Raw genomic sequence first — 14,255 nt, forward strand, 5'->3', positions numbered from 1 at the left:
TATTTGAAATTCTGTGATCGATTCTGTACAGAACTTAGAGAAAAGTTAGTCATAGGGCCTGTGATAATAATAACTATTAGACGGTGCTGATCTTGCGCGGCACCAATCAACAGACGAGAAGGGCGGTTCTGGACGATTTACAAGAACTTCAACGAGTTCACGTACGTCGAAACCTATTGAATATTTCAACAGTTTAATGTTGTAGCATACTTGCCAAAAGTGTCATGCTTTAAAAACCAGTATTGAAAACTCCAGTGGCAGGCGGTCACGTACGGACAACGTCAAACCAGTTTAGTGTTTATGGAGCGTGACGGAGAGATCTGTTCATGGCCAAGACAGTTCACCTACAAATACCAGGCAGAGACTGAAATGCATAGCACAGTATTCCTACCGTTATATTCGGTCCACCAACCACCAGTTAAAGCAAAACAACGTCGACATTTCAGTTTATATTGTTGGGCTGTAGGGTACTAACATTAAGATAAATACATTCTCGAATCAGAAACATACAAATTTACAGTAGCTATACACATCAATAAATATATACATATATATATATACACAAATTTTATTTATATTACATGTGCCCAGTACTTTGCAAAGGGTACTAAGTGTTTGTATAAGACGTGAAATAATGTTTTCATAACATTTGTTCCAACAGAGTTACTGCTGTTAAAATCACCGTCTGTCTACATTCATATTTGTTAATGTAAAAAATTCTTCTTGATGATTTTTAAACATTATGAATTTTTAAATTTCGTTGGTTTAAGAAGCTATCATCAGAGATTAAACACCAAAAACTATTAAATTTCTGCTTCAGTCACTTGCTGTTTTAAAATCCAGCACGTGTTTCAATGGCTATGCCATCTTCATCAGGTGTATTTTGTTATGTTTACATCATGAAATGCACTTGAGGAATGCACAATTTGGCCAAGAACGATGTAACAAGAAAATTGTGTGTCGTCTTGTACGAGTAAGGAATTATTAGCATCACTGCCTCAATTGAGAGGTGTTTATACATTTATATATGTACGTGGAAACTGTCTTTATTGTATATCGGTATAAAAATATTTTTTGCATGCTGACATTGCGCACCACACGTGTTCATCATTATAAGTTTGAATACTACAATATTTTTTTTCAATTATTACGGTACAACCATGTTTGCTGGCGCAATAAAAATTGTGGACTTCGACTAGAGATATTCCAGAGGTTCTGAGACACATTTATGTAATAAAATGCTTAATTTGTTATGTTAGTCTCGTCGCTTTGGTCGAGGCTGCACGTCCCCTCAAAACACATGCTTCACGAAAACGAACCGTAATTTTAAAGTGTGTGAGTGGTAGCCTAGTACAATAAAAGTCTACATTTCGTTTATCTAGCCGTTTCAGATAAACCTATTGCACTGTCGTACTGTAGAGTGAGAAAAGGACAGAAAAAGTGCTTTATATCACTAGCTGACCCTTACTGGCTGCATTTACCCTTAACATTGCATTATGCTGCATACCTCCCAATTATAAATGATTTTTTCCCCGCCGTAGTTAATCGCGGCACTTCCCTCCTCTCTGTACGTAATTTCCTCTTACACGACAGCTGACATGGGCATGTAGCTTGATACCAGTCCAGTATATAAAATGTCTGCCCTGAAAGTCGTCAAGCGCATTTTCCCTGATGGCTCAGAAGGTATTTGCAATTTCTTTTTAGCACTGTGGAGCTGGAATCAACCCAAAAAAATTGTTCTCATCACGTCCTTCATGCGACGCCCGGTTTCGACGAACTCGTCGGTTTGTTTCATGTTAGAAATAAAATGATCTTTATAACGGTATTTTACGTGCCCGCGGGATAGAGAGGTCCCAGATTAGTCTAATGCGATATTCGTTTAATCGGGTTAAGTAATAACAGGGACAGTAAAACTCGAAGAAAACTGATACTCCAGCAGTAGTAGGATCACCCTGGCCTGCGGTGACTGCTACCGTCAAGCAAGCAGCGCTCATCTTCGTGCTTTACTGACACTGTTAATTCAGATCGATAAAACGAATATCGGACTAGACTAATTTGGAACCGCTCTATCGAATGAGCATGTAAAATTCCACTTTAGAAATCTATTTGTAATGGGAAACAAACCGACGCTTTCCGTCGACGCTGGATGTTGCATGAAAGACATGATGAGCACGATCTGTTAGGGCTGGTTCCAGCTACACGTTGCAAAAAGGAAATTGCGAATTTCTACCGAAACACCAGCTAAAATGCAGCTGACACACACACACACACACACACACACACACACACACACACACACACACACACACAAAGAACCAAAGAAACCTGTACAACTGCCTAAAATTGCGTAGGGCCCCCAGCCCCCAGGAGCATGCAGAAGTGCCGCAACACGACGTGGCATGGACTCGACTAATGTCTGAAGTAGTGCTGGAGGGAATTGACACCAAGAACCCTGGCTGGGCTGTCCATAAATCCGTAAGAGTACGAGGGGGTGGAGATCTCTTCTGAAAAGCACGTTGCAAGGCATCACAGATATGCTCAATAACATACATGTCTGGGGAATTTGGTGGCCAGCGGAAGTGTTTAAACTCAGAAGAGTGTTTCTGGAGCCACTCTGTGGCTATTGTGGACGTGTCGCATTGTCGTGTTGGAATTGCCCAAGTCCGTCGGAATGCACAACGCAAATGAATGGATGCAGGTGATCACACAGGATGCTTACGTACGTGTCACCTGTCAAGTCGTATTTAGACGTATCAGGGGTCCCATATCACTCCTACTACACACGGTCCACACCATTATAGAGCCTCCACTAGCTGAACAGTTCCCTGCTGATATGCAGGGTCCATGGATTCATGAGATTGTCTCCATACCCTTACATGTCCATCCGCTCGATACAATTTGTAACGAGGCTCGTCCGACGAGGCAACATGTTTCCAGTCAACAGTCCAACGTCGGTGCTGCCGCGCCCAGGCGAGGCGTAAAGCTTTGTTTTGTGTAGTCATCAAGGATTCACGAGTGGGCCTTCGGCACCGAAAGCCCATAACGATGACGTTTCTTTGAATGGTTCGCACGCTGATACTTGTTGATGGCCCAGCACTGAAATCTGCAGCAATCTGCGAGAGTGTTGCAGTTTTGTCACTTTGAACGATTCTCTTCAGACTTCGTTGGTTCCGTTTTTGCAGGATCTTTTTCCGACCGCAGCGATGTCCGAGATTTGGTGTTTTGCCGGATTCCTGATATTCACGGTACACTCGTGAAATGGTCGTACGGGAAAATCCCTACTTCATCGCTACCTCGGAAATCCTGTGTCCCATCGCTCGTGCGCTGACTATAACACCACGTTCAAACTCACTTGAATCTTGATAACGTGCCATTGTAGCAGTAGTAACCGATCTGACAACTGCGCCAGACGCTTGTTGTCTTATGTAGGCTTTGCCGACCGCAGCGTCGTATTCTGGCTGTTTATATATCTCTGTATTTGAGAACGAATGCCTATACCAGTTTGTTTGGCGCTTCAGTATAAACCCTACTGGCCATTAAAATTGCTACACCACGAAGATGACGTGCTACAGACGCGAAATTTAACCGACAGGAAGAAGATGCTGTGATATGTGAATGATTAGCTTGTTAGAGCATTCACACAAGGTTGGCGCCGGTGGAGACACCTACAACATGCTGACACGAGGAAAGTTTTCAGCCGATTTCTCATACAGAAACAGCAGTTGACCGGCGTTGCCTGGTGAAACTTTGTTGTGATGCCTCGTGTAAGGAGGAGAAATGCGTACCATCCCTTATCCGACTTTGATAAAGGTCGGATTGTAGCCTATCGCGACTGCGGTTTATCGTATCGCGACATTGCTCCTCGCATTGGTCGAGATCCAATGGCTGTTAGCAGAATATGGAATCGGTTGGTTCAGGAGGGTAATACGGAACGCCGTGCTGGGTCCCAACTGCCTCGTATCACTAGCAGTCGAGATGACAGGCATCTTATGCGCATCACTGTAACGGATCGTGCAGCCACGTCTCGATCCCTGAGTCAACAGATGGGGACGTTTGCAAGACAACGACCATCTGCACTTACAGTTCGACGACGTTTGCACCAGCATGGACTATCAGCTCGGAGACCATGGCCGCGGTTACCCTTGACGCTGCATCACAGACAGGAGCACCTGCGATGGTGTACTCAACGACGAACCTGGGTGCACGATTGGCAAAACGTCATTTTTTCGGATGAACGCAGGTTCTGTTTACAGCATCATGATGGTCGCATCCGTGTTTGGCGACATCGCGGTGAGCGCACATTGGAAGCGTGTATTCGTCATCGCCATACTGGCGTATCACCCAGCGTGATGGTATGGGGTGCCATTGGTTACACGTCTCGGTCACCTCTTGTTCGCATTGACGGCACTTTGAACAGTGGACGTTACATTTCAGATGTGTTACGGCCCGTGGCTCTACCCTGCGAAACCCTACATTTCAGCAAGATAATGCAAGACCACATATTGCAGGTCATGTACGGACCTTTGTGGATACAAAAAATGTTTGACTGCTGCCCTGGCCAGCACATTCTCCAGGTCTCTCACAACTGAAAACGTCTGGTCAATGGTGGCCGAGCAACTGGCTCGTCACAATACGCCAGTCACTACTCTTGATGAACTGTGGTATCGTGTTGAAGCTGCATGGGCAGCTGTACATGTACACGCCATCCAAGCTCTGTTTGACTCAATGCCCAGGCGTATCAAGGCCGTTATTACGGTCAGAGGTGGTTGTTCTGGATGCTGATTTCTCAGGATCGATGCACCCAAATTGCGTGAAAATGTAATCGCCTGTCACTTATAGTATAATATATGTGTGCAATGAATACCCGTTTATCATCTGCATTTCTTCTTGGTGTAGCAATTTTAATGACCAGTAGTGTATATACGGGTCTGCAGACTATGACTAGCGCACATCGTTTTCGAGAACGCTCAGGAAGTGCGCGTTTTATTTGTTTATTTATTTATTTTAGTTCAGACAGGAAAATTTCCTTTCTAGCTTCCGTCAGTCAACATTCTGCGTTTTGCGGGATGTACCCATGGATTCACGAACTACGTCGGATGTGTTGTTGGCATCCTGTGACTGGGTGCCTTTATCTGGCTGGAATTACTAGTCAGGCCGCAAGTCCATCCACACGAATAGGCTTCTTGCAAGCAACTGAAAAATATCTTTATTAAACGTACATTATAAGGTCATTTCCGAGACTCCGATGTAGATTCCAAGCTTCTTTATTCTCAGAAAGTAATCTGTGAAATCCTTCTTCCTGGTCTTACTCTGTGTCTCCAACAGGTTGGCATTTTAATTTGGATTTGGCAGTGTTAATGGTTGCGGGTGGATGGATGCCCTTACTGATACCACCTTTCCCCGCCCCCCCCCTTCCCCCGCTCCCCGCCACTAGCCCTCCCCCATCAGGGATGGAATTTGTGTACCCCACCCGTCTGTTTGAGTATTATGTGCAAGTGTGAGAACGTTTTTCAACAGTTTGCTAATCTTGTAGCTGAGGCAGGAAATGGGTATCAGTCCGTTATTCACGTAGTGAAATATGAGAAACCGCCTAAAAGCTACATGCAGGCTGGCCGGCACCCAGGCCTTCGGCATTAATACGCCGGGCGGTTTCGATCCGAGGCCGGCTCGCCTCTCCGTGTCTCAGTAGAGGACGCTTCATCTGTCTCGGCTATACTCGTGGTTCTGTAATTTTCGAATTGATTTATTTAAAAATATAAATGTTACCATTGAAAAAAAAATTCTGAATTCCTGTTTCATCTGTCTGATTATCTAAAGAGCAAGTGTCACTGTACCGCTGACAGCATAGGTAGACAGGATGTTAAACTCAATGGTTTGAGACAAGGAACCAGTGGTCAGAATATTTCAAGCAACGCAAGGTGTTGAATCGGCAATGCGTGTGAGTCAAGTATTTCTAAAGGGGATATAGTTTACAGCATATAGCTTCCTGCAGCATCCACTTTATAGACGCTGCCATAAAAGCAATACACTGTCGTCAATAAATTGTTCACGCTGGTTATTTAGTTAGTTAGTTCTTTATTCATCCATAGATTATTTACAAAATATCAGACATGTCATTTTAATTAAAAAGGAAACGATTTTGAAGAAATTAAATAATTCATGCAAACAGTAGTATTATCTGAAGTTGTGCTGTTATTTTCATGTATTGAGTACAATATTTTTTGTCATATTTGCAAAAGAGTTTGCAAGTGATCTAAACCAAATTAATTTTACACTGTATCACATCACCGGTCACTGCCCATACCACACAGAATTAAACACTTCACTATACTGCTCTTTCACTCTCTCTCTCTCTCTCTATGTCACTCACACACACGCACACACACACACACACACACACACACACACACAAACGATCGCGCTCGCGCACTTTCGCCTGGCATCGATACTCTAATGATACTTTCACCATTCTATTGCATTCAACGTGTTATACCTCAGGCCTGTCTGAAATATCGGAGTAAGCACCTCACCGCAATTAATGAGATGTTGAATTCAACAAAATGGGTAGGAGTTAGAAATATCACAGATACTGGGAATAGGATCTTACAGTGTGGTTCATTAAACTACGAGGGCGGTTCAGAAAGTAACCTCCGATTGGTCACAGTGCGGGTTGTGGGGGGAGTAGCGACGCCATCTGTGCGTTCACGCACTCAACAGGTCAGTCGGCATCAAGCCGTGGTCGAGTGAACGTCGTACCTGCGCTAGTTTAGTTTTTGTGGCAGTTTGAAATGTGTGCTGCAATAGAAAACCCCGCCAAATGTGAAGTGCGTGCTGTCATAAGGTTTTTTACAGCCAAAGGATATTCTGCAGCAGCTATTCATTGTGAGCTTTGTGCCGTGTACGGACCAAGAGTTATGAGTGAAGGAGTTGTCCGTGAATGGGTACGTTTATTTAAAAGTGGACGAGAAAACGTTCATGATGAAGAGAGGAGTGGTAGACCATCATTGGTGACTGACGAACTCATTCAGACAGTTGATGCAAAAGTATGACAGTTCGGTGTAGAATGACAGTTTCTTGTTATTAAATAATATCAGTTTCATACCATTGCCTACTCTCTCTTACCTAAATAATCCTTAACTTTGTAGAATGAATGATTTAATAAGCATGCTTTAATTGACTTTTTAAATATTTGGATTTCAGTTGTCTCTTTAATATCTTTGGGAAATTTATTGTATAGTTTTATTCCCTTGTAAAAAATTCTGTTTTGTGTTTTTTGGTTGGTTGGCTTACCACAGTCTACAGTTCATGAGTGGCAGTCGAAAATGGAGCATTACTCGTTACAGAATCTTGCAGAATCGCATTTTATGCATGGTGCAGTAGGATTTAGTTTCGGAAAGCCAGCAGAATGTATAGAGAAAAGTTTCGCAACAGGTGATATCCGAAATGGGAAAAAATTATGACCGACTATCGTTCAAGGAACCGAGTCTTTCAAGATACACAGAGCTGGCTAACGTTCTCGACAAAGACTGTTCGCACAGTACTGTTTGAGCAGATTGAGTTGGATCGTTTGGAACAAAATTCTTCATTATAAACATACGTCAACTTGATATAGTGTGCGGACTGGGGAGCAACAGGTATACTCCTATCGTAAAAATGTCTCGAAGCTATGGGGCCAAATGATTTTGACTCCAGAGTTCAGTTCTGCTAATGGGTTGTTCAGCGCCGCACTGCAGTACCTAACTTCTTACATTTTGCATTGTTCACTTTGAACAGCTGATATGAAATTAAGTTGTCGTAATAAGATTTCAATTGTTTGCAGTGCTAAAAATATTTTCATTTGCGCCGATTAGTTTTTCCTCTCAATGTGTTCAGTTTTGAATCCTCTACCATGCTTACAGTTTTGTCCATAAGGGCTTAGGGCACCTTATATTTCACCTTTAATCCTTCAGTAATTCCAGAATGCACTGTTGTCATTCAAGACACACTGCACTTAGTGGAGCTTTAGGATACGGGCGTTTGGGATACATTAATCTTTCGTTCCTTCGTATCATGTTATCATTAATTTTCTTTATCAAAACGTTTTCAGATCTACGCATCTTTCCTCTTGACTGCGTAATATATGTAACCCAGAATGTGAAGTGTTGACGTACGTAACTATTTTCAGAACACTATGTATCAACAGCGCAACAAAGTTAGTTTATTTTGGATTTTAAAAAAAAACGTTTGTGAATGTTGAATTTGGCTTGCTTTTTGACTTTCTCACCATCGCACTAATACCTTTTCCAGACATGAACGATGCCAGAAAAAAGAAACAGGAAATCGGAGACATGTGGCCGATGCTGCTCATACCATTCATCATACAGGCCGTGGTGCTGCCGTTTTTCCTCACTTCACTGAAGGTATGCCACACTTATATACTTGGAATTTGAAACAGCCCCTTTAGTATGTACTGTACTTCACATAATGGTAGTACCATCGAGTTAAATATGGAGTTTCAAACAGAACTGAGCCAACACCAGTGTTTTTGAAACTGTTGTTTATGAGTCATCGATATTTTTACTAAGCTGATAAGTATTTCCATTGTAATACGCTATTGTGAGTGTACTATTGAACCTACTTGTGTTGATCAAGTTACATTACACGTTTTTCAGTACTAATGATCTGCTGTGCTACACAGTACCAACTAAAAGCAAAGCTTCTGAGTGAACTAATTTGTCACTTAATAAAGTAAAAACGAAGCACAGACAGCGAGCATTAGTACAAGAATGTATTTATTGTTCACATAACATGAACCACGTATGCCTTTCCTGTAGTACACTGAAGAGCCAAAGAAACTGTTACACGTATCTAATATCGTGTAAGTCCCCCGAGAGAATACAGAAGTGCCGCAACACGACGTGGCATGGACTCGACTAATGTTTGAAGTGGTGGGAATTGACACCATGAAACCTGCAGGGCTGTCCGTAAGAGTACGAGGGGGTGGAGATGTCTTCTGAACAGCATGTTGCAAGGCATCCCAGATATGCTCAATAATGTTTACGTTTGGGGAGTTTGGTGGCCAGTGAAAGTGTTTAATCTCAGAAGAGTGTTCCTAGAGTCACTCTACAGCAATTCTGGACGTGCTGGAATTCCATAAGTCCGCCGTAATGCACAATGGACATGAAGGGATGCAGGTGATCAGACAGGATTCTGACGTATGTTTCATCTGTCAGAGTCGTATCTAGACGTATCAGGGGTACCATATCACTCCAACTGCACACGCCTTATATTTCACCTTTAATCCTTCAGTAATTCCAGAATGCACTGTTGTCATTCAAGACACACTGCACTTAGTGGAGCTTTAGGATACGGGCGTTTGGGATACATTAATCTTTCGTTCCTTCGTATCATGTTATCATTAATTTTCTTTATCAAAACGTTTTCAGATCTACGCATCTTTCCTCTTGACTGCGTAATATATGTAACCCAGAAGCTTCCACCAGCTTGAACAGTACCCAGCTGACATGCAGGGTTCATGGATTCATGAGGATGCTTCCATACCCGTACACGTCAATCCGCTCGATACAATTTGAAACGAGACTCGTCCGACCAGGCAACATTTTTCCAGTCATCAACAGTCCAATTTCGATGTTGACGGGTCCGGGCGAAGCATAAAGCTTTGTCTCGTGCAGTCATCAAGGGTAAACGAGTTGGATTTCGGCTCCGAAAGCCCATATCGATGACGTATCGTTGAATGGTTCGCACGCTGACACTTGTTGTTTGCCCAGCATTGAAATCTGAAGCAATTTGCGGAGGTATTACAATTTTGCCACGTTGAACGATTCTCTTCAGCTGTCGTTGTTCCCGTTCTTGCAGGACCTTTTTCCGGCAGCAGCGATGTCGGAGATTTGATGTTTTACCAGATTCTTGATATTCACGGTATACTCGTGAAATTGTCGCACGGGAAAATTCCCACCTCATCGCTACCTCGTTAATGCTGTGTCCAATCGCTTGTACGCCGATTATACCACGTTTAAACTAGCTTAAATCTTGTTAAACTGCCATTGTACCAGTAGTTACAGGTCTAAAAATTCCGCCAGACACTTGTTGTTTTATGTAGGCGTTGCCGACCGCAGCGCCGTATTCTGCCTGTTTGCATATTTCTATACTTGAATATGCATGTCTATACCAGTTTCTTTGGCGCTGAAGTGTATTTCTAAAGACATTTTTAATGCAATTTTGCAGTGGATAGGTCGAATCAGCCCCAATAAAAATTGCTTATTCGCAGTTTTATACGGAACCGTCATTTTGTTATTCACCACAAACAATTATTGAAATTGTACGAGTAATTTTATGCGCTCACTTGGTAAGAACATCCTAAAATTACTTTGACACAATACAAGGATATTCATTGATGGTGATAGCAAAACACGAAGCGTAATCAGTGGTTACAGCATTGATTGACTACACTGCTTCAAGCAGTCTTCAGTCTCACCACGCCGCAGCCTGATGGTGGCCCTGATGTGTGGGTAACTATTACTAGTATCGCCTGTGGTCGAAATTCGACCAGTTGTGTTGATAAAGTAACGAAAGCCAATTTTTTAAATGCAATTAATTGGAATTTGTTCGTATGCAGCGTCCTAGTTCTTACTTGAACGCTATGCAGATTTTTGGTTCTTATCTGAACGCTATGACGAAAAGAGTAAGAAAGGGCGGAGAGGCAGCATGAGGGAACCACCCGGAAAATGCTCCTATTGGAGCACAAAAAAGGCGAATATGATCCTGTTTAAAAGACGCTGACTGAAAAGTGGTGGTACCAGCTGTCTCATTCTACTACCCTCAGCAGTTTTAAAATTGTTAGTCCATAAGTCTTTATACCCATCCATTCTCACTTGCCCATTCTCATTCACTCATTCAGCTCAACTCATTGTCATTGTCTCTTTGTGTCTCTCTAGCTGTCAATGTTTTCTCTGCCACTGCCACATTCTCCTTCGCTCTGCTCTATTACTACTGTCTCTTCTCAGTGTCACTGTCTCCCTCTTGCTTTCTCTTACTTCTACTATCTCATTTATTCCTTCACACTGCTTCTCTCTCTTCTCATTGGCATTATCTCTCTCTTCCTCGTTGTGATTGTCATAGACTGTCTCTCATTGTCACTGGCTCTCACGCCCTTCCACTTCTCCTTTGCTTTATTCATCTCTCACTGGCGCTGTCTCCTTATCTCTTTACCTAGCACTGTACTGTCACTGTCAACTATTGTCTACTGCCACTGTCTCTCCCTTTCTCTCATACTGCCATTGTCTCCTTAGTTCTTTCTATACCACAACCACTGTCCACTATCGTCCAAAATTTATTGCATTTCCGACCCTTTGCCACTGCCACTGTCTCCTTCCCTCTCAGTGTAAAAAAGCACGAATAGGCACACATGACAAAATTTCTTGGAAAAATTTTAAAGGTACTGGGGAAGATACAATGAACTGATACTCCACTTGTCAGTCAATCTTTTAAAAAGAAGCATATTCACCTTTCTGTGCTCCAACAGGTACATTCTTCCGCTGGTTCACTTCTTTTCCCTGCTACAGCAGGGCATATCACTCATACGAAAGGAACTTCATGAGTCAGTAAAGTTTGGTAGTTTACTTATGTGAAACTGAAATAACGTAAAAGTAAAACTGCAGAGTGAAAATCTCATTCTGGAAACGTAAAAGTAGTTTTACACCTTAGACAGGATTTTACGTGCACAAAAATTTTGCATTTGCTTCAGTACTACAACAGTGGGATTCCCAGAACCGTTCTGACGATAACATAGACACTTTTCAGCATATTTATCCGTGTTACGTCACTTTATAAATCACGTCTTCGCCTCACACCGGATATTACGAGCGTGTTTTACGTGTACAAGTAGGGTCTCTTTGTACCTCTGTATCTCACAAACGGATAAATATATCAAGAAAACTTTCAAGGTTGGTCGACATAGGGATCTTAGGAAAATGTAGTAAGAATTTCAGCCATTTTCTGTGCATAGCCATATTGGAATCCGCGGCTCGGTTTTTGTTCCAACAACGTTTAAAAAAGTTTCTTTAGGGTTTTCTAAGGAAACATCCATGAACTTATGGAGCCTCCATAAGGCTCTTAACGCCCACCGTGTACCACATCAAATGCAAAAAGAACTAACTGATTTTATCCATTTCCCTAAGCATGGTGAAGTACGTAATATTCATACTTGGACTCTTTACTATAGGATAGCGACGCTAAGACGATCCATCTGTTGGCTGTACAAATGGTCCCTAACTCCAGGGCTATTGAACACACTTCACCCTCCCTTTCTATCACCAACAGAACCAGAGGTATGAGCCGCAGAAAACTTCCGATTTTATGTGAGGCGTTTCGGAACATATTGAGTAACGCATGCTGTCGCATTAGGGAAACAATAACTTGATTTTAAAATTTAACAATACAGAACATCAATATAAATTATATTTTCCGTAAAAGTTCTTTCATCATTTGCTAAGTGACCTTGTTCGATATGCTTAGAAATATAAAATTTCAAACCATCGGAAGACCGAACTCTACTTGTCACGTGTAACTGACCATGCGTAAAAACACGTTGCATTAATAAAATCCTAACTTTTTCGACGTTTGTCCCTATGACTTATTCATGGTATTTGCAAATGCAGGAATAATTGGTAATCGGTTTCTCTGAAACACGAAAGGTAAAATAGTACTGGAATAAGTCATATTTCTACGTGGAATCAAAATTCGTTTATTTTGCTCGATTTCATTTAAAACCTGGCAATCAGTAGGATTATTATATAAACATTAACCATGCATCCTGGCTCCATTTAAACTACGAATACTACTGAAATAATTCTTTGATTTCTGTTTAATTGTTCGATCATTCTAAGTGAATCCTTAATACTGCCCACTGAAAAAAAAATTGTGTTAACGGGGGCATATTAACTTTCCCTTTGTGACAACACAGTGTGAATGGCGTTGTATTAAGTGAAGTAACTTCAGAAGCGAAATTTTTTGCATTACAAAATTTGCACTGCAAATTCTTCAAACCGCAGTTATAAAAGCAGGGAAGTCGTAGTGCATCTCTTTGTCATCCAACTTTTTCTTCCACGATAGTAGTTTCTTTCTGAAGAATGAAATTTTTCCTGACAGTTGTAGAATGTTGGTCTCATTGCCTTGAAAGGATACATTCAGTGAAATGAACTTTTCAAAGACGTCACAAAGATATGCCGATTTCAAAACAATTTCTCGGAATTCAAATGTTTCTCTTGAAGAAGATCATTACCACGTTCACAAAGCCTTTTTAAGATATTCCCACGTGAAAGCCAGTGAGGATTACAGCAATAAATTAGGGATATACTCTCAGCCTCTATATCAGCGTGCATCCTTTGAAAACATCTCGACACTAATAGCCAACATCTAATTAATTTACCACTTCGATCGCTGACTGAAGAACTTCAAGAAGGAAAGGGCTCATGCTCTCTGATGCCAGCTTCTCGGTGAATAAAACAGTGTGTCAAAATAGCATGAGGAGCCTCTTTACTGAACCGACTTTGCAATCCGGGGTAATATCCACCCATACTACAACATTCATATCTACTGATGCCTACATAATTTCCCCAGTTAAGATTGTTTTCTTCCATAAAAGAATGTAGTATTTCAAAGATGTCTACTGCTTTTGTTCCAAGCGTTATTTTCCTGCAGAAAAGCAGATTTTCATTAAATCTGTTGTCATGTATAAACAGCAACTAACAAATTACATATGCATCATTGTGGCTGTCTGTAGATTCGTCCAAATAAATAGCGAAATTACCATTATCTTTGAGTTTTTCAACCAACTGATCACTAATGTCGTCAGTTATACCAAATATTCGACCGCTGATGTGTTGTCTGCATTCGACAAAACGAACCTTCAGATGTATTGTTACCGCAGAGAAACAAATGGGTCACGTTGTGTGATTTGACAGCCCTCTATCATGCTACCAATGATGAAGAGCAGAAACAAATACCTAGGGCTAATTAGAACGAGCTGAATTGTAACATAGCCTCAATAGAAATGGAGACTGTAAATGAGAACACACGATCCTCTGCCGAAGGATTAATGCTGACACTACCAAGGACAGTACACACGCTACGGTCGCAGGTTCGAATCCTGCCTCGGGCATGGATGTGTGTGATGTCCTTAGGTTAGTTAGGTTTAAGTAGTTCTAAGTTCTAGGGGACTTATGACCACAGATGTTGAGTCCCATAGTGCTCAGAGT

The 14,255-nt window shown here is 41.8% G+C and overlaps 1 protein-coding gene across 1 annotated transcript in view; it reads left to right on the top strand.

Annotated features, from left to right (window-relative positions):
• The window catches only part of LOC126471281 (uncharacterized), an 80,991-nt gene that overhangs the window by 42,646 nt on the left and 24,090 nt on the right, over positions 1 to 14,255 (top strand). The window contains exon 2 of the mRNA XM_050099400.1: positions 8,287 to 8,399. Coding sequence (XP_049955357.1) covers positions 8,287 to 8,399 — 113 coding nt within the window. The remainder of the gene's footprint in view (positions 1 to 8,286; positions 8,400 to 14,255) is intronic.

The sequence above is a fragment of the Schistocerca serialis genome, chromosome 3, assembly GCF_023864345.2.
Source record: "Schistocerca serialis cubense isolate TAMUIC-IGC-003099 chromosome 3, iqSchSeri2.2, whole genome shotgun sequence".
NCBI classification, from domain to species: Eukaryota; Metazoa; Arthropoda; class Insecta; order Orthoptera; family Acrididae; genus Schistocerca; species Schistocerca serialis.